At 44.6% G+C, this 23,850-nt stretch overlaps 1 protein-coding gene across 1 annotated transcript in view; it reads left to right on the forward strand.

The window, feature by feature from the left end:
- Positions 1 to 200: 200 nt before the first annotated feature.
- Positions 201 to 23,850, forward strand: part of LOC125685580 (deleted in malignant brain tumors 1 protein-like) — a 39,702-nt gene continuing 16,052 nt past the window's right edge. Inside the window, exons 1-10 of the mRNA XM_048928721.1 lie at positions 201 to 312; positions 2,254 to 2,577; positions 4,179 to 4,502; positions 5,656 to 5,979; positions 7,432 to 7,755; positions 8,261 to 8,584; positions 10,656 to 10,979; positions 12,886 to 13,209; positions 14,089 to 14,421; positions 15,703 to 16,015. Of these exons, the coding sequence (XP_048784678.1) occupies positions 201 to 312; positions 2,254 to 2,577; positions 4,179 to 4,502; positions 5,656 to 5,979; positions 7,432 to 7,755; positions 8,261 to 8,584; positions 10,656 to 10,979; positions 12,886 to 13,209; positions 14,089 to 14,421; positions 15,703 to 16,015 (3,026 nt within the window). The remainder of the gene's footprint in view (positions 313 to 2,253; positions 2,578 to 4,178; positions 4,503 to 5,655; positions 5,980 to 7,431; positions 7,756 to 8,260; positions 8,585 to 10,655; positions 10,980 to 12,885; positions 13,210 to 14,088; positions 14,422 to 15,702; positions 16,016 to 23,850) is intronic.

Consider the following 23,850-nt stretch of genomic DNA (forward strand, 5'->3'; position numbering starts at 1 on the left):
AGAGACCAGTTAAGGGGAGGAGTCAGAGCAAGGAATATTTGTCATTTACCTCTGTCTCTGTCCCTGCAGTACTTTCTCCTGCCCACCCAGCCAGTCACCAATTCTAAGCTCTTTATCTCTCCTCCAAGGACGACATTTCTGCTCTACCTTGCTCATCCAGGCTTGCAGGGGTCAGATTGTACAAGTTCTCTGCTGTTGCTATGGGACCACCAGGAAATCTTTTCCCCTCTAGGCATGCCTATATCAGCAGTCTGTCTGCCTTTGCTGGAACCAGAATAGAAACGGTGCTTTTCCTCCTGGTATGGATTTGTGGTAAGTTTCCTCCTTTGCTCCCGGAGAATGGAGTTTCAGATATGGTCTGATAAATGGTGCTCATGATGAATTGACCCCTCTCATATCCTCATTGGTGTTTTTTAGTGTGGAGAAGACAAGGATCTGGGGAGAATTTGTTGTCACTTTTCAATACTTAGAGGAGACTTATAAGATGGAGACTTTTCACAAGGGCATGTAGTGGTAGGACAAAAGGTAGTCATTTTAAATTAAAAGACAGTAGATTTATGTTTGATAAATGGAAGAAACTCTTCACTGTAAGGGGCATGAGGCACTGGAACAGGCTACTTAGAGAATTTGAGAGTCCTCCATTCATGGAGGTGTTCAAGGCCAGGCTGGAGGAGGTTTTGAGCAGTGTGGTCTTGTGGGAGGTGTCCTTGTCCAATGGCAGAGGGTTGGGATGAGATGGTCCTTAATGTCCTTTCCCAGCCAAGACATTCTATGATAAATTAAATTTCTGGTGCATGACCTTTCTGAGGCAAGAAAATACAGCATTAGACATCATCATTTGGCTTCCAAAGATCACCTGGAGATTTAGAGGCATTATGAATGCAAATATTCAGATACGAATCCTGAGAATAAATCAAGCATAGGGACATAGCAAGCATAAGGACAGAGCTTCCTTTAGTAGATTTCTATAATCCAGAATGTAATCCTGTTTTCTCTGCCTCTCTTCTGCACTCATAGACTGGATTTGAGCCAGGACCTAAGAACAAATAAGCATAGCATGCCTCTCTGTCAGTGCCAGTGCTTAGTGTAGCTGCATTTATATCCCGTAAACCTGCACAGTCAAATCTTTAAACAAAAAGTAGTAAAATAATTGGATAAGGATTATCTGGAGACAGTGGCATTGTTGGCTTTTGGCTTTTGTTGTTTTTTTTTTCTTTTTTTTTGGCAAACTGACACAAGTTAAGGCTGCTTCACAGACTAGGATGAAGAAAGGGTAGGGTGAGAATTGTAAATGAACAAGGAAAATAATTTGGCAATTTAAAGCTTGTAAGGAAACTATCTGTGCTTCCCAGTAGCGTAGAAGAGTGAACCTGGCAAGCTTTTATATAGCAGTCCTTGTCATAAACCCTATGGTGTAAGTATATAATGCTATGTGAAGCAGCATCAAATACCAAAGACGCAGACACAATTTAAGCACCAAAAAATGTCTTTCTGAATAAGGGAGAACTTTGGCACCCTCTGCCAGGCTTGTGTCCCCATAGTAGTCTGGAGTTTTGTTACACTCATGAAGACTGTTCAGGGCAGTTCTGGCAAGTGTTTTTGACAGAAATCATAAATATTTTTCATTTGATGTTGAAATCCTAACTTGTACTCTAGTAAGTGAACTAAAACTTCCTTCCATAACTTGCACAATGCAAGGACTGATGTAACTCAAAAGGAGCATTCATGGTCTTATGCACGGAGCTCCCTGCTGCACAGGGATGATGCCAAAGTAGCTCAGATTACAGCTCTGGGACACACTGTGACCTCCATCCCCTTAGGGACCATATCCAGAGATTTTTCTCTCATGGCAAATAATACAGCCTATGGTTTCTGTGGTGTGGAGCTGTCACATCAGACGGTGTGTTGGGACTCTTCCATAGCTGAAAAATTGTCTGAGAAGGACAAGTTACTAGGGACCCCATGATCAGGACGTTCCTAGGTGACAAGAAGAGCTTGCAACTTCTTGTAAATGAGCAGAGATTAATTAGACTTCCTAGAAAAATCTTTGTAAGACAGCTGCACCACAAATTAGCCAGCAAACACTTCTTTCCATGCTCCTGCATGAAGCACCAACGGTTAGTATGTCAGCAATTCTTCCCCAGCCACATCTAAAATGGCATTATTCCTACAAGAACAAGCTGTTTCATTCTCCACTATCAACCAAAAGCTGTTTTGTGTTCATTTTCTACCTTGACTTTTTTTCTGATCCAGGTGTTGCCAACTCAGCTCCCATCAGACTCGTAGATGGCCCCAACCGCTGTGCGGGGCGGCTTGAGGTGCTTTGGAAACAGCAGTGGGGAACAGTGTGTGATGATAGGTGGGACCTATCTGATGCCATGGTCGTATGCAGGCAGCTGGACTGTGGGAAACCACTGTCTGCTCCTGGCTCGGCTCATTTTGGTGAAGGAACTGGTCCTATCTGGCTGGATGACATGGAATGCAATGGTACAGAAGTTGACCTTTCTGCATGCAGGACCAGACCTTGGGGGGAGCATAACTGCAATCATGGAGAAGATGCAAGTGTTGTGTGCTCAGGTAACTCATGTTTCCACCATTCTCTGCAGAGTGCTATGTAGAAAGAGGCTTTTAAGCATGTTTGCAAAATTTTATTTTTCAGTGCCACTCTTAGGATTCAGATCATACATAGATGTCTGTTTTAGAACTAACCCAAGCCAAAGACAGTGTTACCCATCTCAGTTCTTTTGGCAGTTAAACTGATTGATGGTGATGCTGCTGTTCTGTTCCTGCTGTGCTCTGCTCTGCTTCTTATTCCTTAACTATAGAGTAAATGAGGAAGGAAGCTGAAATGAATTTCACCTGGATGCACAAGTTTTCCGTGTATTTTATGGCTAAAGTAAGTCATGGGAGTTGAGCATTTGTGTCCTCTTTCCATTTGTATTTTGAGTCAGTGCTACCAGTGAAAACATTTATTATCCAAAATGGCACTGAGATGAGAAATTCAGCTGTGGGCCATTTGTCTTTGTGACACGTCTGACCTGGATGTGACAACATGGTGTTGATGAATGCTAAGCAACAGAAACTGGATGGGGAAGATTTGATGGCTAACATTGTGGTTAATTGGGAAATGAAACATAATTAAGTGGCACACAGGTTGCAGGAAGTTGACAGGTGATTTGGAGGTGGACGGGCTGCCCATTGCCCTCTTTCATGACACTGTTCCAAAGACTGCTCCATTCAGTGAACAATGAACCAGGTTTCCAAATTCACATTTCCTGATTGGTCTAAAATGGGATTCAACTCCATATTGAGACTTAGATATACCTGTGGAATTGCCAGTGCTGCCAATGACCAGAGTGGACAATTGAATCAAAACAAATGAGACACCATCAACTAACTAGAGAGTACTAGAGAGCTGTTTCACAGCTGCTAAAATGGCATCATGGCTGAAACACACCACTCACCACCTCACTGTGCTCACACTCACTATTTGGTCTTCTTAAATCTTCGGCAACGATGAATGTCAATGGGTGCCATTTTTTCCGCATGGAAGAATTCAAATGCTCCTCTTTGCTTCATACTCACTTCCATGACTGATGTCATTTTGTCAGACTGATCCTCTGCACTCATAAAGCAACAAAATATAATGCAATATCGGTGGGAAGATTCAACTTCTACTTGCATACTACCAACATTGGCCTCTGATCATAGAATCATAGAATTGCTCAGGTTGGAAAGGAACTTCAAGGTTGTCGTGTCCAACCACAAAAGGATGTTGTAGGTCAACATAAACGGGAGGCATTATTTTCGGAGCAAACATCGTAAAATATCAGCACCCATCTCTCAAGGAGAAACCAAGAAGTATGTAAGACATATGGGTGTCTTGATCTGCTGGCAGCAGCCACCCTTGGTGTAACATTACAGTGTGGATTTTGCTCCTGCTTTGTAAAGAATTTCAAATCCAATCTGTTAATCTCTCTGACTGGGAAGTCTGAAGCCACAGAGAAAAAAATCAGAATGTCTTCCTCATCTTGTTTTCTAGTTCTGGACAATAATAGTGGAGAATTTTTCTTCCCTTCATTCCCTACATGGTCTTTCCTTGTGCAAACCCTGATCCTGCTTTTTGGTGGTGGTGGTTGATTGATTTTTTTCTTGTTGTTTGTTACTTTTTAATGCAGGAAATAGTGAAGCTGTTCAGCTGCGATTAGTGAATGGTACAAATCACTGCTCTGGGAGAGTGGAGGTGTTTTATGCCCACAAATGGGGAACGGTCTGTGACGACAACTGGGATCTAATTGATGCTGAAGTTGTGTGCCGTCAGCTGGGCTGTGGGACAGCCCTATCTGCTGCTTCCTCAGCTTATTTTGGCAGAGGATCTGACCCCATTTGGCTTGATGATGTTATGTGTAAAGGAACTGAAGCTGCCCTGTCTGAATGCACTGCAAAACCTTGGGGAAAACATGACTGTGGGCATGGAGAAGATGCTGGTGTTGTATGCTCAGGTAACTCTCATCCTGCATGACACACGTGAGTTTTGTGGGATCTGGAGATATGCTGGAGATGCTGTAGGGAAGCAACACTGCAGGGAGCACAGTTCCCTTTGCAAAGAAAACTCCTGTGCTCAAGGGAACTAAAATGTAGAATGTGGTTTGCACTAAAATGACTTGCATCTTCTTGGTATTAAAAATTTTCCACTGCATAAGCCACTGGTAGAGCAGTGTTGTTGCAGGAATTATTTATACACTCCCACAACATAGCACATGGACTGTGATGCTTTGGTAGAGAATATTCTTCCACTGCTTTCAGCAGTCTCATCATCTCACTGTTCTATCAGTGGATTTAGTTCCTTCTTAAGTATCCCCTAAACTGTTTCATTAGACAAGGTGCAACCATGGCCCATGTCGTCTCTCCAAGTGCATTAGTATCAAGTCCTCAAAGACAACCATCAAACCAAGGTCCCACCTTCATGATTCCCAGAGCCACCCACTGCATCCCAGTTCTCCAGCTGTCTGGCCAAATGGAGGTAGCATATTCCAAGAGATGTTTACCATTAGAAATTTGCAATTAGCTCAGTTATTACTAATACAATGATTACTTGGACATTACTGGAGGTAGAAGAGTCTGTTTTCCGCAGCCCAATAATAATGAGGCATTAATAAGACTGTCAACTTCGTAGCCACATACAGAGGCTCTCCTGACTCTCATCCCCCAGTCTTTGCTTATCTTCAGAGTTCCCCTTCCCAGAATGTGAATCTTAAACTTGTTTTGTTAAGCTTCATGCAGTTGGTGGTTGCTCTCTAATTTTACAGGACCTCTCTGTCAAGATTTCTGTGAGTCAACATCTCCTCTTAGTTTAGTACCATCTGTGAAGTTAGTATGTATTCAAGTCCTGCATCCAAATCATTAATAAAAGCATTTAAGAGAATTGACCCCACAGTGGAGCCATTGGGAGCCTGAATAGTGATGCTGCTGAACATCTCATGCTGTGATGATGGAAGAAATGCTTGTGCTGCTCCCATGTGCAGAATTTTTCCATGTCACAATCCACAGAGTGTCAATGAACACACTGTGTTCATTGACAAATGGAGAAAAGACAAGCCAGATTCTGCATGAGATTCTTCCCTAGCCTTTATTTCTTTTCCTTCCTTTCTGTAGGTTTTGCAATACCAGCCCCGCTCCGATTAGTGGATGGATCAACCCAATGCTCTGGGAGAATCGAGGTGTTCTATGGCCAGCGCTGGGGAACTGTGTGTGATGATGGCTGGGATTTGGCTGATGCAGAAGTTGTGTGCAGACAGCTGGGCTGTGGGAAGGCCTTGTCAGCTCCTCATGGGGCTCACTTTGGGCAAGGATCTGATCAAATCTGGCTTGATGATGTCAGCTGCATAGGGACTGAAGCTGCCCTCACCACATGCAAAGCCAGTCCCTGGGGAAGCCATAACTGTGACCATGGAGAAGATGCTGGCGTGGTGTGTGCAGGTACCCTTATAAGCATTAAAGAATAAACTATCTTGGGTCATCCTGGGGCCAAGGTCCTTTGGCACTAATAGATGCTTGCAAAAAAAAGCATCAGAGAGGGCTTCAAAATGATGTGGCTACATCCATAGATAATTACAACCTGTCTTTCCTTATGTCGGTCTTTTGAATGGGGTGCTTCCAGGTGGCAGTTTGCAACCACAGATAGTGGTACACAGAGGGAACACAGATCATTGTGAGGTGTGTTCTCATATCACTTACTCTACAATCCAATAATTGGGTTATTCTTCTTATAATGTAAAAGAGAAGAGCATGTGAAGTGTGATGAGCATAATTGCATAAGTCAGCCACAGCCCCAACTGACCAAGTTCTCAAGTTCCACCATTCTTCTTTCTCCTGTTTCTCTTCCTTAAGAGATTAAGGAAACATTAACAGAAATGTTTCTGTTAAGGATGGCTGTAGGTCTTCCAGTCCACTGCTCTGCCAGTCCTGAGCAGTTCCCATCAGAGGCTGCTTAGTTTGAGAGGAGGAATTTATCTTTCAAACACTCAAAAGAATCATAGAATCATAGAGTGGCTTGGTTTGAAAAGGACCCCAAATATCATCTAGTTTCAACCACCCTGTTGAGCAGGGTTGCCAACCACTAGACCAGGGTGCCCAGAGCCACGTCCAGCCTTGCCTTAAATGCCTCCAAGGGTAGGGCATCCACCACCTCTCTGGCAGCAAAATGAAGAGATTAAATTAAAAATGTGGGTTGACTTCACACCTGGGAAGAAAATACAAACTTCTGGTCAAATTATTCTTTCTTGTGTCACAGCTGTCCCAAGACAGATGCTGCTGAGCACTTAAATGTGTATAATAGACCACACTGATTCTGTCCTTGAATCTTACTGCTGTTCAAGGAATATTCCTCAACACTCAATATTAATTGCAAACGTTCACCCAAGCAAGAACCCCTGCTCCAAATTCTTCACGCTCAGCATCAGCAGATCTTTACACCTTCAACATATGCTATTGTCAGCCCTCAGTCAACTTGTGTCATCCAGAAATTGCTGATCCCAACAGCTAAGAGTCCATTACGCAGCCTTAATGTAGGCATGCCTGTGCTCCTGCAGCAATGTTATTTCATTGGTTCCTTCTATGCTCAGCTTACCAGCCCACATGACTCGCTCTGGTCTGTTTTACCACAGTTAACAGGCTGCAGGCATAACTGTCATCTTCTGAGAAAATAGAGGTACAAACAGATGGCTGATTTTTAGGTGAGACTAGCCAAAGAGAGAGAACCAGAGACCACTATTCTATGGGTCAGAAGCTGCTGCAAGGATCTACTGGTCTGTTATGGAAAAAAAAGAGCAATGTCCATGCCACACCACCGCTGCCCAGACATGATCAGCATGGACCAAAATATGAAGGAAAGCACAGAAAACTGATGTCTTCACTATATCTCAATTACAGGATTTGCTGAGCTTCTTCCAGTCCGGCTGGTGAATGGTTCAAGTAACTGCTCTGGAAGAGTTGAGGTGTTTCGTGAGCAGCAATGGGGAACCATCTGTGACGACAGCTGGGATTTAACAGATGCTCAAGTGGTGTGCAGGCAGCTGGGCTGTGGGGCAGCAGTATCAGCACCTGGCTCTGCTCGGTTTGGACAAGGAACTGGACAAATTTGGTTGGATGACGTGAACTGTGCAGGATCTGAAACTGCCCTTGCTGAGTGCCGAGCCAAGCCTTGGGGAGACCACAACTGTAACCACGGAGAGGATGCTGGTGTGGTGTGCTCAGGTACTACTAGTGAATGCCAATGTATGTGGGGTACAATGCAGCCAGTGTGTTCGTGGCAGGGTGCTGGTAGATGTGGGGTCTCCTCAGAACAAGGAGGACGAGCGATCCTCATGCAGTTGTAGGCTGAGATGAAAGGAGAGTGGTATGTTGATGGAAAGGCTGTATTCCACCTGGACAGCACGGCTCAAGATAATAGGGAAGGGATGTGAGTCATGGAGAAGGTCTGTGTTCTCCCCTTGTGTCCAGGACAGTTCTGGAGCCATGCTGCAGGGAGCAGCTTGAGCTGTCAAGGGGACTAAAATGCTGTGGATTTGGATATTGAATCCTGATGGTTGGGTATGTCAGGGCACTCCCAACACTCAGGTACCACACACATTTCTGTATCCTGTTGTTGAGGAAGAAACCTGCCGTTTGCCGCCAGACCCCTGTGAAGATTGTTTGGCTCTTGCACAGCACTCTGAGACATGTAATGATCCCAAACATTTTGCACTTGTATTTGGTGCAGGTACTGCTGAAGCAGCTCCCATCCGTCTTGTGAACGGTCCGAGTCATTGTGCTGGGAGAGTCGAGGTGTTTCATGACCAACAGTGGGGAACCGTGTGTGATGATGGCTGGGATAAAGCAGAAGCCAATGTTGTGTGCAGGCAGCTGGGCTGTGGGGCAGCAATATCAGCCCCTGGCTCAGCTCGCTTTGGACAAGGCTCTGACCCCATCTGGCTGGATGATGTCAGTTGTGTAGGGACAGAGGCTGCCCTCTCACAGTGCCGGTTGCAGGCCTGGGGATCCCATAACTGCAAACACGGAGAAGATGCTGGTGTGGTGTGCACAGGTAACTCCTGCCTATGCCTCTGTGTTACAGGGGAGGATTTCTTTTTCCATGAGGATAATTGGTGTGCCAGCATAGCTGCAAACTGTGTCTTGATGATGATGTATCTCTGTCATCATATGGGATATGGGAAGGGAAGGGAAGGGAAGGGAAGGGAAGGGAAGGGAAGGGAAGGGAAGGGAAGGGAAGGGAAGGGAAGGGAAGGGAAGGGAAGGGAAGGGAAGGGAAGGGAAGGGAAGGGAAGGGAAGGGAAGGGAAGGGAAGGGAAGGGAAGGGAAGGGAAGGGAAGGGAAGGGAAGGGAAGGGAAGGGAAGGGAAGGGGGAGGGAAGGGAAGGGGGAGGGAAGGGGGAGGGAAGGGGGAGGGGGAGGGGGAGGGGGGTGAGGTGGGAAGGGGAGGGGGGTGAGGGGGGAGGGGGGGGGGAAGGGGAGGGGGAGGGGGGGAGGGGGGGAGGGGAAGGGAGAGGGAGAGGGAGAGGGAGAGGGAGAGGGAGAGGGAGAGGGAGAGGGAGAGGGAGAGGGAGAGGGAGAGGGAAAGGGAAAGGGAAAGGGAAAGGGAAAGGGAAAGGGAAAGGGAAAGGGAAAGGGAAAGGGAAAGGGAAAGGGAAAGGGAAAGGGAAAGGGATGGAATGGGATGGAATGGAATGGAATGGAATGGAATGGAATGGAATGGAATGGAATAGAATAGAATAGAATAGAATAGAATAGAATAGAATAGAATAGAATAGAATAGAATAGAATAGAACAGAACAGAACATTTGAGTAGGAAGGAAGTCACGTCTTGGTCTCCTACAAACTATATACTCCAGTGTCCTCAGCCACTTGTTGCATGCCTTCCAGACTTTGTAAGAACTTTATTGCCCTGCCTTGCATGCATTCAGTACCCTAACCTTCTTTTTATATTGTAGAGGCCAGAAATGTACACCATATTTAAAGGAAGGCTGCACAAACACTACATAGAGCAGGAATGGCACTTCTTTTGTCTGGCTGGCTCTGCTCTGTGTATTACACCCCAAAACATGGCTGCTAGCGCACACTGCTGCCTTCCATTGGGCTTGCTTTTACCAGTGCCATCAGGTCCCTTCCTGCTGGACTGCTATCCAGCCACTCACCACACAAGCTGTGAGTGAATGCAGCATTGCTCCATCCTAGATACAGCACCCAGCATTTCCCCTTGTCCGTGTTCTGTGTTGCCGACTGCCCAGTGCTCCAATGAATCTAGAACCCTCTGTAAGACCTTACATCCCTCTAGAGAGTAAATATCACCTCCCAGTTTAGTGTCAGCAGCAAACATGCTTAGGATATCTTTCATGACTACAATGAGATCACTGTTAAAAATGTTGACTGGAACTGGCCTGTAGGATTGAGTGATGGGGAACACTGGTGGTGTTTCGGATGAAGCACCAGTCACTACAACTCTTTGAACAACCCTTCAACCATCAACCCTGAGGCAGTTCATCACTTGGCATAGCAAGAACCTGTTTACCTCACAGATGGACATTTAGTCCAGAAGGATGCTGCAAGGGATGGCAGGGAAGGCCTTATTTAAATCCGGAAGGATTACATCTGCTGCATTCCCTTCATCCACCCAGCAGGTGACCTTATCATAGAAGGACACCTAATTACCAAGGCAGGACCTTACCCTTCATAACCCATATGGGCTTGCTCTATGGCAGCTTTAAAATGCCTTTCAGTAGCGCACAGGAATAGCTTTTCCATATGTTTTCCAGGGGCTGAGGTTAGACTGACAGGTCTGTTGTTTCCTGGGTCATCTCTCATCCCCTTTTCCCCTTCATGATGGGTGTAACTTTGCCTGGTTTCCAGTCATCAGGGACCTCCCAAGACTCCCCGACCTTTGATAAATTGTGCTAACTCATACTGTATTCCTCTTACTGACATTCAGCAGAATATGGTACACAGTCTGTTGTGTCCATAGTTTTGAACTGGCAAAGACATGCCAGCATCAGGCAACAGAATAAACTAGGCCCTCTCTGGCATTATGCATTTGATCTTACTTTTTAATCAGGCCAGCAGCAACTCCGTAACACGTATCCCTCCCCTCTCTGTCTTCTTCAGATATACCAAGAGAAGCTCCACTGAGGTTAACAAATGGGCCAAACCGCTGCAGTGGGCGAGTTGAAGTTTTTTATGGCCATCAGTGGGGCACCGTGTGTGATGACAGCTGGGACATAAGCGATGCTGAAGTTGTTTGCCGGCAGCTGGGCTGTGGGAGGGCTCTGTCCACGGCAACTTCGGCTTCTTTTGGAGAAGGGTCTGGCCCTATCTGGCTGGATGATGTGAATTGCACAGGAGCTGAAACTGCCCTTTCCAAATGTGAAACCAGTCTGTGGGGAGCCCACAACTGTGAGCATAGAGAAGATGCTGGTGTCCTGTGCTTGGGTAAGTCTCATTTATTCTGCTTTCTGACTGAGGCGTAAGGTACATGGAGGGATGCTGGAAATGACAACAGGGTGCCCTCTTCCCATCTTATAACTCTAAATCCAGAGTACTGAAAAAAGAAAGTGCATCTGGTTGGATGTGTGCAAATCCAGCGGTGTTTCCCTTATCTCCCTATTCCCAAACTCACCATGGTATTGTGGTGCCGCAGTCCAGTGCTTGCTGTGCTGAAGAATTCAATTCTGGAACACTTTCCCATGAATTCAAACTTGAAACTCCTTTCTGTGTGCTACAGATAAGTCAGATAGCATTGCAGGACTGCTGTGAGTCACCCTGTTATTGAGAGCAGTGCACAACCAGTTGGGTTTCTCTTGTTTCACTCTCAAAACATCATGACATGCTCTGCATTTGTTGTTTTCCCTCTTCAACACAAAAGGTCTTGCAGAAACGTAGTGATGCTACTTGCCCTTCCCCTGTCCTTGGTAAAACCATCTTCAGCAGATCAGTTTTCTTTTCCCAAAGTTTTTCCAGTGTCTTCTGTGAAACCTCTACAGATCAGACAATTTCCTCAAAATTGTTGCACTGCGCTTATTTGCCACTGGAGGGAAACCCTGACCTAACTACTGCTTATAGAATCTGCAGTCTCTTGTTTCTTTGTCATGCACATTGTTACTTATTCTTTGCATCTACCTCGTGATAAGAATGTTCTATCCCTTCTCAGCCCCTTCATATCTCCTTCTGGAGAAATGGTTTTGAGCCGCTTCTTATCTCCCTCCTTCTTCCTGGTTTTCTCCTTGGCTGCTTGACATGATTTTTCTAATCATTCATCGAGCTGAGGCTTTAGCAGTAGTGATTCACACTGAAGGTTTGCTTTGGATATCTTGTAGACAGCACTCCCTTTTATACTAAGCCATGTATTTCTTGGGTCAACATGGCACTTCAGGGTTTCACTCTCAATCCTTGAGAAGGATTTGTGAAGAACTGTCATGTAGTTAACTCTTCTTCATCTTATGTTCAGTCATTTTATCCCCCCCAAATGGTACACTTTTGAATTGTTCTCACTGGAGATTACCTGTTTCTCTACAATTACTTATCCACATCTGGAGAATACCCTGCGGATTTGCTGTCTAAGCACAGATCCCTTTCTGAATTCATCACTGTCCTTTTGCAGCCAGTGAAGACTTAGCACAGCACATAGCAGGATTTTCCCCATCCTGATGACATGCCCAAAGCAGATGAAAGGATGTGCAACCCAATCATGCTGGTTTCCTTCCAATGATTACAAAGGGAAATGACTCTGCTTTGTGGAGTTGTAAAAGGGTGGGTTCCCTTGCTAACACAACTTGTTTTGTGTCATCTAAGATGTCCTGTGATGTCCCATCCAATTTCTAATTGCAGATACGGAATAATGCCCCCCTCCCAAGGTCCTAAGTCAAGTCTGCCAGACTCACTGGATGTCTGGAGTTCGCTGGACATGTCACATACTGATGAGTATTAATGCTAACGAAAGGAATTAAGCCACTGAGAGATGAAGTCTGGCTGAGGTCAATCATACCCCCGTTTTGTCACCATGTTCCTGGCTAGTGTCTTTTCCCTTGGGCATTGGCCTTTCCTGCATCTGCTGCCTAGGCACTGCTGTCTTCTTGGTCAAAGGCAGAGAGAAGGAGGCTTCAATCCCCTCATATTTGGGAGTGAGAAGCAACAGGACATTTATTTTCGTCAGTTTGGGCCAGCACTACTTCCTGACCTTTGGGTCATGTGTGAGGAAATCCAATAGCATTGAACTTTCTTCTCAATGCTTGTCCCTGGACGTCATATTAATGCAACTAGTGCACACAATGTTTCCTGATGTGCCTGGAAGGAATGTCTTTGCCAAAATAACTTACCTTGTTTTTCCTTTGTGTTTCAGGTGTTCCAGAACCAGCTCCCATCCGGCTGGTCAACGGTTCAGATTTCTGCTCTGGGAGAGTTGAGGTGTTTCATGAGCAGCAATGGGGAAGCGTGTGTGACGACAGCTGGGATTTAACAGATGCCCAAGTGGTGTGCAGGCAGCTGGGCTGTGGGACAGCAATGTCAGCGCCTGACTATGCTCATTTTGGACAAGGAACTGGACAAATTTGGTTGGATGACATGAACTGTGCAGGATCTGAAACTGCCCTTGCTGAGTGCCGAGTCAGGCCTTGGGGAGAGCACAACTGTAACCATGGAGAGGATGCTGGTGTTGTGTGCTCAGGTACTGTTAATTCACATGATCACAGACCTGCAGAGGTTGGAAGGGATCTCTGGAGATCCCCCTGTTAGAGGAATTTTCCAACAGTAAATTGCACAGGAGAGCATCCAGGAAGGTTTTTATTATCTCCAGAGACTTCACAACCTTTCTAAGCAGCTTGTTTCAGGGTTATGTCATGCTCATCGTTGAGAAGTTCTGTCGCATGTTCAGACAGAACTGCCTGACTTCCAGTCTGTGCCCACTGCCCCTTTTCCTGTTGCTGGACATGACCTAAAAAAGCCAGGTCCCAATCACTGAAACCTGCTCATCAGATATTTGCAAGTGTTGATAAGATCCCTGCTCAACCTTCTCTTCTCCAGGCTGAGCAAGCCCAACTCCCTCAGCCTGTTTCCTTAGGAGAGGTACTTCAGGCCTATGAGCATCTTCATGTCATCCAGGAAATGCTCCAAATCTCCACATCTTTCCTGTGCTGGGGATAGCAGGCCTGGACGCAGTATTACAGATGGAGCCTCCGGATAGCAGAGCAGAGAGGGCCAATCCCCTTTCTCCCCACTACCACCCCCAGTTGATGCAGCCCAGAGGACTGTTGGCTTCCAGACTGTGAGCACTTAATGCTGATTCTAGTTAAGCTTTTCACCCACCAGAACCCCCAAGTCCATCTCTGCAGCCCTTCTCTCAATGAGTTTTTCTCTCAGTCTGAATGCATATCTAGGATTGCCCTAACCAAAGTACAACACCCTGTGTTTGGCTTTGATTAACATCATTTGGTTCCTGTAGGTTGTCCATGTCCCCGGAGTTTCTTGTCAACACAGGAAACTTTTGAGGATTCGCGCTCATCTTTCTGACCATGTTTTGGGTTGGTTTTTATTTTTTTTTTCATAGGTATTACAGAACCAGCTCCCATCCGGCTCGTGAACGGTCCGAGTCATTGTGCTGGGAGAGTCGAGGTGTTTCATGACCAACAGTGGGGAACCGTGTGTGATGATGGCTGGGATAAAGCAGAAGCCAATGTTGTGTGCAGGCAGCTGGGCTGTGGGGCAGCGATATCAGCCCCTGGCTCAGCTCGCTTTGGACAAGGCTCTGACCCCATCTGGCTGGATGATGTCAGTTGTGCAGGGACAGAGGCTGCCCTCTCGCAGTGCCGGTTCCGGGCCTGGGGATCCCATAACTGCAATCATGGAGAAGATGCTGGTGTGGTGTGCTCAGGTAACTCCTGCCTGTTCCTCGGTCTCAAAAATTTTGGGAAACCTGGAAAAATGATTTTCAGACTCAGTAGGAGGTATTCTCTGAGTTCAGGCTGCTCCTAATGTCTGCTGTCAGTCATTGTGGTCTATAAATTGATTCTTGTGTAATCTGCATGGCCCTGATCATGGTCCACAGTCACCACCAGAATCTGGGTTACCATGATCGGACCTGCATCTGATAACTGTATCAAGCTGAGTCTCCTGTACCTCAGCTTCTGAAGGATCCTGGACTTTTTCCAGGGTTGAAAATGATCCCAGAAACATCCCCACTGAGTTTCAGGGATCCTAGTACCTGAACCTGGATTATATAGTACAAGATACAGTGCTATATACAGCATACAATAATACATAGTGGAATGCCCAACAGAATGCAGACACCTACATCGGATTTCCACTCTTCTGACATGAGAGCTGAAGAATGGCAAAGAGTCCCCAAGGCGATTCAGATGGGAAACAGCAACCAGCTGGAGGTTGCCAAATATATCAATTTGCATGGGTTACATCTGTAATATCCATAGACAACATTAGATTTTTATTCCTGAGCTTGGCAGGGCAGATTGCTCTTTATATGGAGCAAGAATGGTGTTCAGTGTCACAAAGTTGTTCAGTAAACTCTTGGAAACGTGTCTGCTTGGAAGGGATGAATCAGTATCCTCCTCAATGTGCTGAAAGTCAAGAAGGAATTAATCTTTCTACAAGTCTTTACATGGGCTCCCTTAGATATAGAAAATCCAGGCTTTTGTCTAGGATCAGATGACCACACTTGAAACTACTAAAAGAGATTAAGTGAAGAAACTCCTGACCATAGCTTGGCTACTCAGCTTGTACTCAAAGATGGGGACATCATTGAAATGTACAAAGTGGAGATGTATTTAATCATTATGACCAGCATAGTCAGCAGAAAGGAAGATTAGCCCCATCTTCATACTAAACCAACACCTCATCTGTGTGTGTGAGATTGGTTCATTGCACACCAGGTAACAAACATGTCTTGCTGACAACGAATGGGAATACAGCAATCTTGAGTCATAAGCAAGAATTTTCAGCAACCCAGAGCATGATGGAGAATATGAGGTTGACTATGGGAGAAGACTTGCCCTCCCAGAACATCCTCTTCATCCACTGGGCACCTTGGTTGGTACAAGGACACTACTGCGTGTCTACTCTCAGCAGCTTTAGGGTTCAGCTGCAGGGTATTTATGTGTGCATTTCTCATTTTATCTTGCTTTATGTGCAGGCAGTGCAGAAGCAGCTCCTCTCCGGCTGGTGAACGGCCCTAGTCGTTGTGCTGGGAGAGTCGAGGTGCTTCACGGCCAGCAGTGGGGAACAGTGTGCGATGACAACTGGGACCTGAGCGATGCTGCGGTTGTGTGCCAGCAGCTGGGCTGCGGAACAGCCGTGTCAGCCCCCGGATCCGCTTATTTTGGGCAAGGCTTTGGCCGTATCTGGCTGGATGATGTGAAATGCTCCAGCAGGGAATCAGCGCTCTCCAAATGTGCAGCAAGGCCTTGGGGAGTCCATAACTGCAACCATGAAGAAGATGCAGGCGTCGTCTGCTCTGGTAAGCTCCATGCATGCCCCACCATGCAGGGCATTTGTAGCAACTCAGCCTCTCATCTGGGTTTTGGGTTTGGTGGCTCTTCATTCTTTCACAATCATAGAATCATAGAATCATTTGAGTTGGGATGGATACTTAATGTTCACCTAGTCCAACTCCCCTGCAACAAACAGAACTGCTGAGCTAGATGAGGTTGCTCAGATTATGGTGCAACCTTCAAATGTCTCCAAGCATGGGGCATCCACCACCTCTCTGAGCTACCAGTGACTGTGCTTCTCTGCCTTCATCATAAAAAGCTGTTTTCTAATATCCAATCTAAATCTGCCCTGCAGTAGTTTGTTCATTCACATCTCTTTCTCAGAGATGTTGCCATGGGACGATGATGGAGACGTGAAGTTGGATCTTGGCATTTTGAGGGATGATTCCCATCTCTCCACATTGCTACTTATTTTTGCTTTTTGTGCTTTTGAACTATCACTATCGCTATCCGTTACATGCTTGTATTGCCCAAAGAATCTGTGAATGCCCCATCCCTGGGGATTACAGAAGCACAGAACCACAGTATTATAGGGATTGAAAGGGTTCCCTAGTGATCACCAAGTCCAACCTCCCTTCAAAGCAGGATCCCTAAAGCAGTCTGCACATGTAGGTGTCCAGGTGGGAGATGTTGAAGGCCAGGTTGGATGGTGCACAGGGCAATCTGATCTGATGGGCAGCAACCCTGCCCATAGAAGAGGGCTGGAACTCAATGGGTCCCTTCCAGCACAAGCCATTCTATGATTCTATGATTCTATGATTCTATGATTCCACAGTCCTATTTCTCTATGATGGATCTGATGATCTTCATAGTCCCTTCCAACTCATGCCATCCTATGATTCTATGATCTTTCAGGGGCCTTCCAAGCCAAGCCATTCTGGGATTCTAAGATTTGATGATTCAGTGATTCTTTAACGTAATTATATGCATACTACTAACTTTAAGTGGCCTTGCAGGGTAAAGCAAGCTAGTTTTACAGGTCTGGATTGTATGTATTTCTTTCCAGGTGGAATCTAAACATTGCAGATGCTCTAGAGTGGAGAAGAGAGATGACAGTGCTGGCAAACGTGTATGACATTTTTTCAACCCAAACAGAAGACATCTTTGAAGGACAGAGTGCACCCAGTACAGAAGCCAATCACGACACTCAGATCTATCTCACTGAATTGTAAGCACCAATCTGATGTGCCCAAATCAGGAGCATTGATGGTCCCCTTCAGCTGATAAAGAGATACGGGCTTTTGAACAGATGTCCCACGTGCATTTCAGTGTCCTTCCTTTTCTCCAGATCCTTCCCCAACTTCGTAGCCCACCCTTAGGCACACTCTAGTACTTTTATATCATAGAGCCCAAAACAGCACAAACACTATTTGAGGTAAGGCTGAACCTCCAAGATTGGGGCATTCACAACTTCTCTGGACAGTTTCATCACTCTCTGAGTAAAGAACTTCCTCCTAGAATTAAACCAAAATCTCCCTTGTTTTACTTAACTTTCATTCCCCTATGCCCTAGACAAAAAGATATCCATGTCCCTTCCAGTCTTAAACCTTCTGTAAATCTGCAGCAAAAAAGTGTGGTGGGAACTTATGGTGTCTCCTTTTTCTAATGTAAATAAGCCTTGAGGAACCAGAACATTTGCCCAGCCCTGTGTTTTTCTTCCAATTTTTCTGCAAATTGTTCACAACAAGGTTGCATTACTTTCCATTGGCACCAGCTCAGGCCATGAATTCCTCTTCCTCCATTCTGCTTCCTTATACTCACTGCAGATTTTGTGGTCCTTCTCCACCACACTCCATGCACACTTTGTTTTTCTGCTCTTGAATTCATGCCCATGCTTTAGGGACCTCCTCAAGATAAGGCCTGGTGGCTACCATACAGACCTGGGATTGCAGATGGTCAAACCAGTCTTGTTGGTGATCTCAATTCCCATGCTCCAAAACTGGGGTGTGCCGAGGAGGATCTGCTCAAGGGCTCTGAACTTCTCCATGGGGTCAGAATGTTGGAAGATGGAGAGGAAGGAGAGCTCAGAGACTGAAAGCCTGAAGGAGAAATGTAATAGGGGCTGAGGGTTTTGTTCATTTGGGATGGGGACATTTAGCAGAGAGCAGCTTGGAGCCAAGCCACACTGAAGCAAGTTGTCACATCAGTCTTCCAAAATCACAACAGATGAAACAAGCTGAGATGGGCAGCAGACAAGTTAGACACAGTTTGCTGATTTCTCACTGGAGTAGTGGGAAAAGTATAGGAGACAATCCAACCCTCCATTAACTGGAGATACCCCAAGGAGCTTGATCCAGATGGGAATCCTCTAAGTCCCACATCATGTCCCACAGGATGTGCTGGTGGGTGGGGAATCCCAGGGCATCTCAGAACAAAAGGTCCTGGTGTAGGTTGAATGGAGGAGACAAAACTAGAAACTTCTGCAAAAATGAGGTGGTTGGGTATGGAGATGTGGTCCGAAAGAAGAGGTCACCAGGAGAGGGAAGCAGCAAGCAACTAAATCAAAGTTAGATCCTCTCCTGGAAGATACAGAGACACAAAGAGGAACCTTTACCTGGTGTGCCCAAATTGTGTAGAGGAGGAGAAGAAAACTGTTGTCTCCTGAGGAAACAGGGCTATGGCTGGAGTTTCCTGGGTCTGCCCTGCTCTGCAATGAGCATCCAATCACACTCAGGACAGGCAGACAGGGTGAAGCAGGAGGTGTTGCCCAAACTGTGAAATGCACCCTGCACTGCTTCTGGTGGGGACAGAGTTAATTTCCTCCCCAGCAGTTCTGTCATGCTAGTGTTTGGATTTATGATGAAAACAATGAAATGAAAGCACTCAGATGCCCTTGTTGCAGAGCGATGCTTGCACAGAGCCAAGGACTCTTCAACCTCTGATACTGCAGGAACTGGGTGGGACAGGTGACCCCAAATGGTTCAAGGAGGTATTCTATACTATGATGAGCTCAGCAATGAAGGATGAAGAAAAGAAGGAAGGGAGGAACATTTAAAATTACGGTGTTTGTCTTCTCCATTAACCATTATGCAGGATGGAAATAACTGAAAATCTGCCTGCTGTTGAGAAGGAATGAACTAATTCCATATTGTGCTTTGCTTGCACATGCAGCTTTGGCTTTACCTGCTAACTTCTGTTTCAGCTGGCGAGTTTTCTTGCCCATTCCTATTCATTTCTCTTCCCCATCCTTGCCAGATGCAGTGTTAGGGCAACAGACCTGTACAGGTCCTACGATGAAAAAGCAGGAGAACAAAGCAGCTGCAGCCACCCAAGGCAGGGGGGCTGGATTTCCAAGTCTGGTTTCTGACTACTTTCCCTGCAAGAAGTGAATGAGGAAACCAGTTCTTGTGTTTGCCTTCAAACAAAGAGTCAATGTTTGCACAGCTCTGATGAAGCTCTACCATCAGCTGTCCTTGCAAATCTCCATCTATCACTGCCTCAGTATGAGCATTTTAGCATTATGTATATATATATATATTTACAAACAGCTACTTAGACTCCATTTTGGGGAGGGTGGGGAGATCACTTGAATGTTTTCCTTTTTCCTTCTCTATTCCCTTAAAAATTTAGGTGCCAATTTAACTCTTACTGAGAGAACTCTTTCTCCCATAGTTTTCTACTGATGGGGCACAACACACTTTCAATGGAAACCTTCCCCTTGGCTATCAGACAATGCAAAAGGAAGGGAAAGGGATGAAACCTGGGTGCCTCTTCTTTTCACCTTTGCTGCTGGAGGGCTCTGAAATGCATTTCCTGCATATATGGGATGACTTATTTTGATGCCAGGGACAGAAAGTCCATGCTCCCTGCATGGAATATCAGGGAGAGGTGGGTGAAAAATGCAACAAAATAAAGGGTAAGAAAACATATATATATATTTCCATTAAAATCCAAGGAAAATTAAGTAGAATTGCCCACAGCTGCTCAGCATGCAGGGGAGCACTCTTTCCATGAGTCCATTGCACAGCTCAGTGCTTGCAGCATGCAGCCAGAAACACCAGGGTATTTTCTGTTGTGTGTAGGATGGGATGAAGCTATGCCAAAAAAAAAGAAAAAAAAAGAAAAAAAAAAAGTAGAAAACAGTTTCCATTCTTGGACCAATCACTGCAGAGACTGCTGGAGTCACAGCTCAATAGCTCTCTCTAAAAGCATTGTGTTCCCTAGTAGATGAGTTTTCCTCTCACAATGTAACACAGCTTTCAATGCTGGAGCCAAAATACATCAAAATAGCAAGGGATAATACTTCATAACAGCACTGCTGTTCATTTGCTGGGGTGAAACTCCTGAAGCTTTGAGGAAAGGATGAATCCAAGACATTTTCAGAGGGGATGAGAAGCAGAAAATCACAGCAAGAACCATGCAGTTGTGCTGGTGCGTGCTTGTTTCAAGATGCTTTGCTTCACACACATGCATGTCCAACTTTTGGCTTGCCTGGGCCGCACTGAGTGAAGAGAAATTGTCTTGGGTTGCATATACCTGAGTTGCTCTGAAAGTAATGCTTCTTACCTGTATTTACCTGGAAATGACCACTGGTACAAAAATCATAACAGCACTATTTGTCAACTTCTCAGCTACAAATCACTACTTTTAATACAGTCACCACTGGCTATGCATTTTCACAAGCTATGAACAAGGACCTGCATGCTGTGCTCATAAAAATCTTCACAAGCAGATGTGACTGCTGTCACTGTCATCACTGCTGAAATGCCTTATGGTGAAATCCACCACTGCCTCTCTAGTCAATCCTCACATCCACTAATTGGCCTCCATAAATGTTCAGCAAGCGTTAATGAATGTCAGTGGGTGCCTTTTTGTTCCACATGGAGGAGCTGAATATCACCCCTTTGCTTTATTCTCACTTCCATGTCAGACACCATTTTGTCAGAATGCCCCTCTGCTGCTATCTATCACACAGCAACAACATTTAACAGAATATTGGTGGGAAAGTTCAATCTCTACAGCCATCCCACCAACATCTGCCTTTGGCATCATGCTCCAAAATATTAAACCACGAGGCATTACTTTTGGAGCAGCCCTAATAAAATATAAAATACAGTTAACGTATGTAAGTAACAGAACATCTTAATTTTTAGCATTTTTATTAAGATATAAAAGAGAGTAACAAAAACATGAAACTAGTGAGTTCTCACAATGCTCATCAGAGATTTCTGATGAAATGCTGCTCTTCCTGTCCTTCATTCTTGACAACAGTTGCTCACAAATGTGCATATTGCCAAAAGTGATGGCATGAATAAGGTATGACTGTGAAGCAGGGGATATTTTTCTCTTACAACATTCTGGTAAAGAGATGTGACCAATTTTTGAATTGAATGTGGGATTGCAGCTCAGCATATTCCATTTGAAAATACACACATTTATGTCAACAGAAATGGAGTTTTAAATGTACCTAGAATCTCCCCGTGCCCTTGTTTTCATCCCAGACAGTGTTAATAGCACACATCTGTTGGGTTAGTGCCCAACATGACCGCCCATGTCATGACTCTGTTCTCCAAACCCCTCCTTCTGCATTCACTTTGAGGAATCTCAGAAATGCTCCCATGCCTTTCACTCAGACTGCTGTGGGCATCAAGATTTATGATAAACCAGTAACATGCATAATCACCAGACTCACAGACACCTTTGCAAATACAAAACGTCAGTCTCCTCAGCACAAGAACAGAGCAGGGAAAGTTTTTGCAGGTGATTTCAAGGATGATTCAGCTCTTTGAGTGGAGTTTGCTAAGAAGCAAAGCAGACACAAGATGTGAATATGCTCCAAGGAGGGAATAAAAAGAAATGCAGGAGAAGAGGAGAGGAGAGGAGAGGAGAGGAGAGGAGAGGAGAGGAGAGGAGAGGAGAGGAGAGGAGAGGAGAGGAGAGGAGAGGAGAGGAGAGGAGAGGAGAGGAGAGGAGAGGAGAGGAGAGGAGAGGAGAGGAGAGGAGAGGAGGAATGGAGGAAGTGAAAGCAGGAGGATTTTGAGAAGCCACGCCAAAACCAGACAAGTTTGCCAACATCCACAAACCCTAACCCTAATCCTAACTCTAATGATAACCCTTAACCTAAGTCATCCCAGCCCTCACCCTAACACTAAACCTTAACCTAACCTGAACCTTAACTTTAACCCTAACACTAAACTTAACACTAACCCTATGCCTAACCCTAACCCTAATTAATCATAACCCCAGACCTAAACCTAACCCTAACCCTAATTGGACATCACCCTAACCAAAACCCTAACCCTAACTCTAATTCATCCTAATGCTAACCCTTATTGAACCTAACTTTAACTCTAATCAGTCCTAAACATAACCCTTACCCTAACCCTAAACCAAACCCTAAATATAACCCTAACCCTAACCTTAATCAGAGGATACCCACAGTTAGAGTAAGTTTTTAGAATTGCTGTAACTGTGCAGCCAAAATCAGCAGCATACTCATATTGCCCCACACTGCACAACTTTTAGGTGAGATCAGTGAAAATTAATTAGTTAATTAATTAAAATTAAAATTAAAATTAAAATTTATTTTCCTTTCAGTTCCAAACCTGATATCGACATTTTTTGGTACTTTATTTACTTTTTAATTTCCACTCGATCTCTTTGGAGAAGAAGCAATGGGGTGATTGCACATGCTCCTTGGACATGAGAATTCTGCTTCCCTCTAGCATGAATACTATTTCTTCTGTGAGCTTTGGCTTCTCTATAACAAATTAATTAATTAATTTTAAATTAAAGCAGTAATTTAAATTAACTCCCTTAATTGATTTAAATGAACTCTTAAATGAATTACTTTGAATTCAGGTTTCACTGGACACGGTTGTGGTTTCTTTCTAAATTCTTAAACTTTTTGTTCACACATCATTGTTCTGCTCTGAAAGGTTAGCGAGCATTAAATCATTCATAGCTCTCAAATGCTCCTAAATTTCTGTTGTGATATAAAAATCAGAATTTCCAATAATTACATGCTGATATTTTTACTTGAAAACATTGGCAATTTTAGTTTTTTGCCTTTAAGTTCAACATAGAAAAACCTGGCTGCAGTTTAATATCTTTTTATTTATTTATTTTTTCCTTTTCCTCCAGCAGCGTGGATGATATATTAATAAGAAAAATTCAAAACATCTACAACTTATTGTTGTCTGTTTCAGTGTTCGCTATCCCTTAACTCACCAGACAATGTTGATAGTATTTCAATGCCTTTAAATGTGATGAAACATGTGTTTCTAGAATAGACATGATGAATTTATTTTTAAAACAACTATATATACTAAATGAATATGTTTACAAACCTACTAATTGCACAAGTTTTTAATGATCATTGAGACTAGCATAGTTTCTCTTTGGAGGTAGGCAAGCCTACAGCTGTTAATTAGCCACCAATTATAAAAGGTCAGCCAGGCCTTCAGGTGAAGATGTGGAGACTCCCTTGGACTGCAAGGGAAAAACAATTCTTTGTAATGTTTTGCAGCTTTCCTTGTAGCTTTTAGTTTGGTTGAACTTGTGTCTCAACACTGAGCAACAGAGGGGTTAAGTGAATTTATCACTCCCACTTACCTGTGGTTGGTTAACATTCCTCTGTGAAGTGTTTAAACATTTCTTAATCCCATTTTCTCCTGTTTGCTTTGAAAACAATACATGGTCAAAAGGGAAATCACTGTTTTAGTTGTTTGTCCTAAAAACCACCTCTCTTGTGCACTCATATTTACTACTCAAAAACTTTTGACATGCATTATGTATTTTATTTACTTTTTGATCTACTTAATCAGTGCATTGTGTTACACAAAGTTGTCAAACTACTTTTTTTT

This window comes from Lagopus muta, chromosome 28 (genome assembly GCF_023343835.1).
Source record: "Lagopus muta isolate bLagMut1 chromosome 28, bLagMut1 primary, whole genome shotgun sequence".
NCBI lineage: Eukaryota > Metazoa > Chordata > Aves > Galliformes > Phasianidae > Lagopus > Lagopus muta.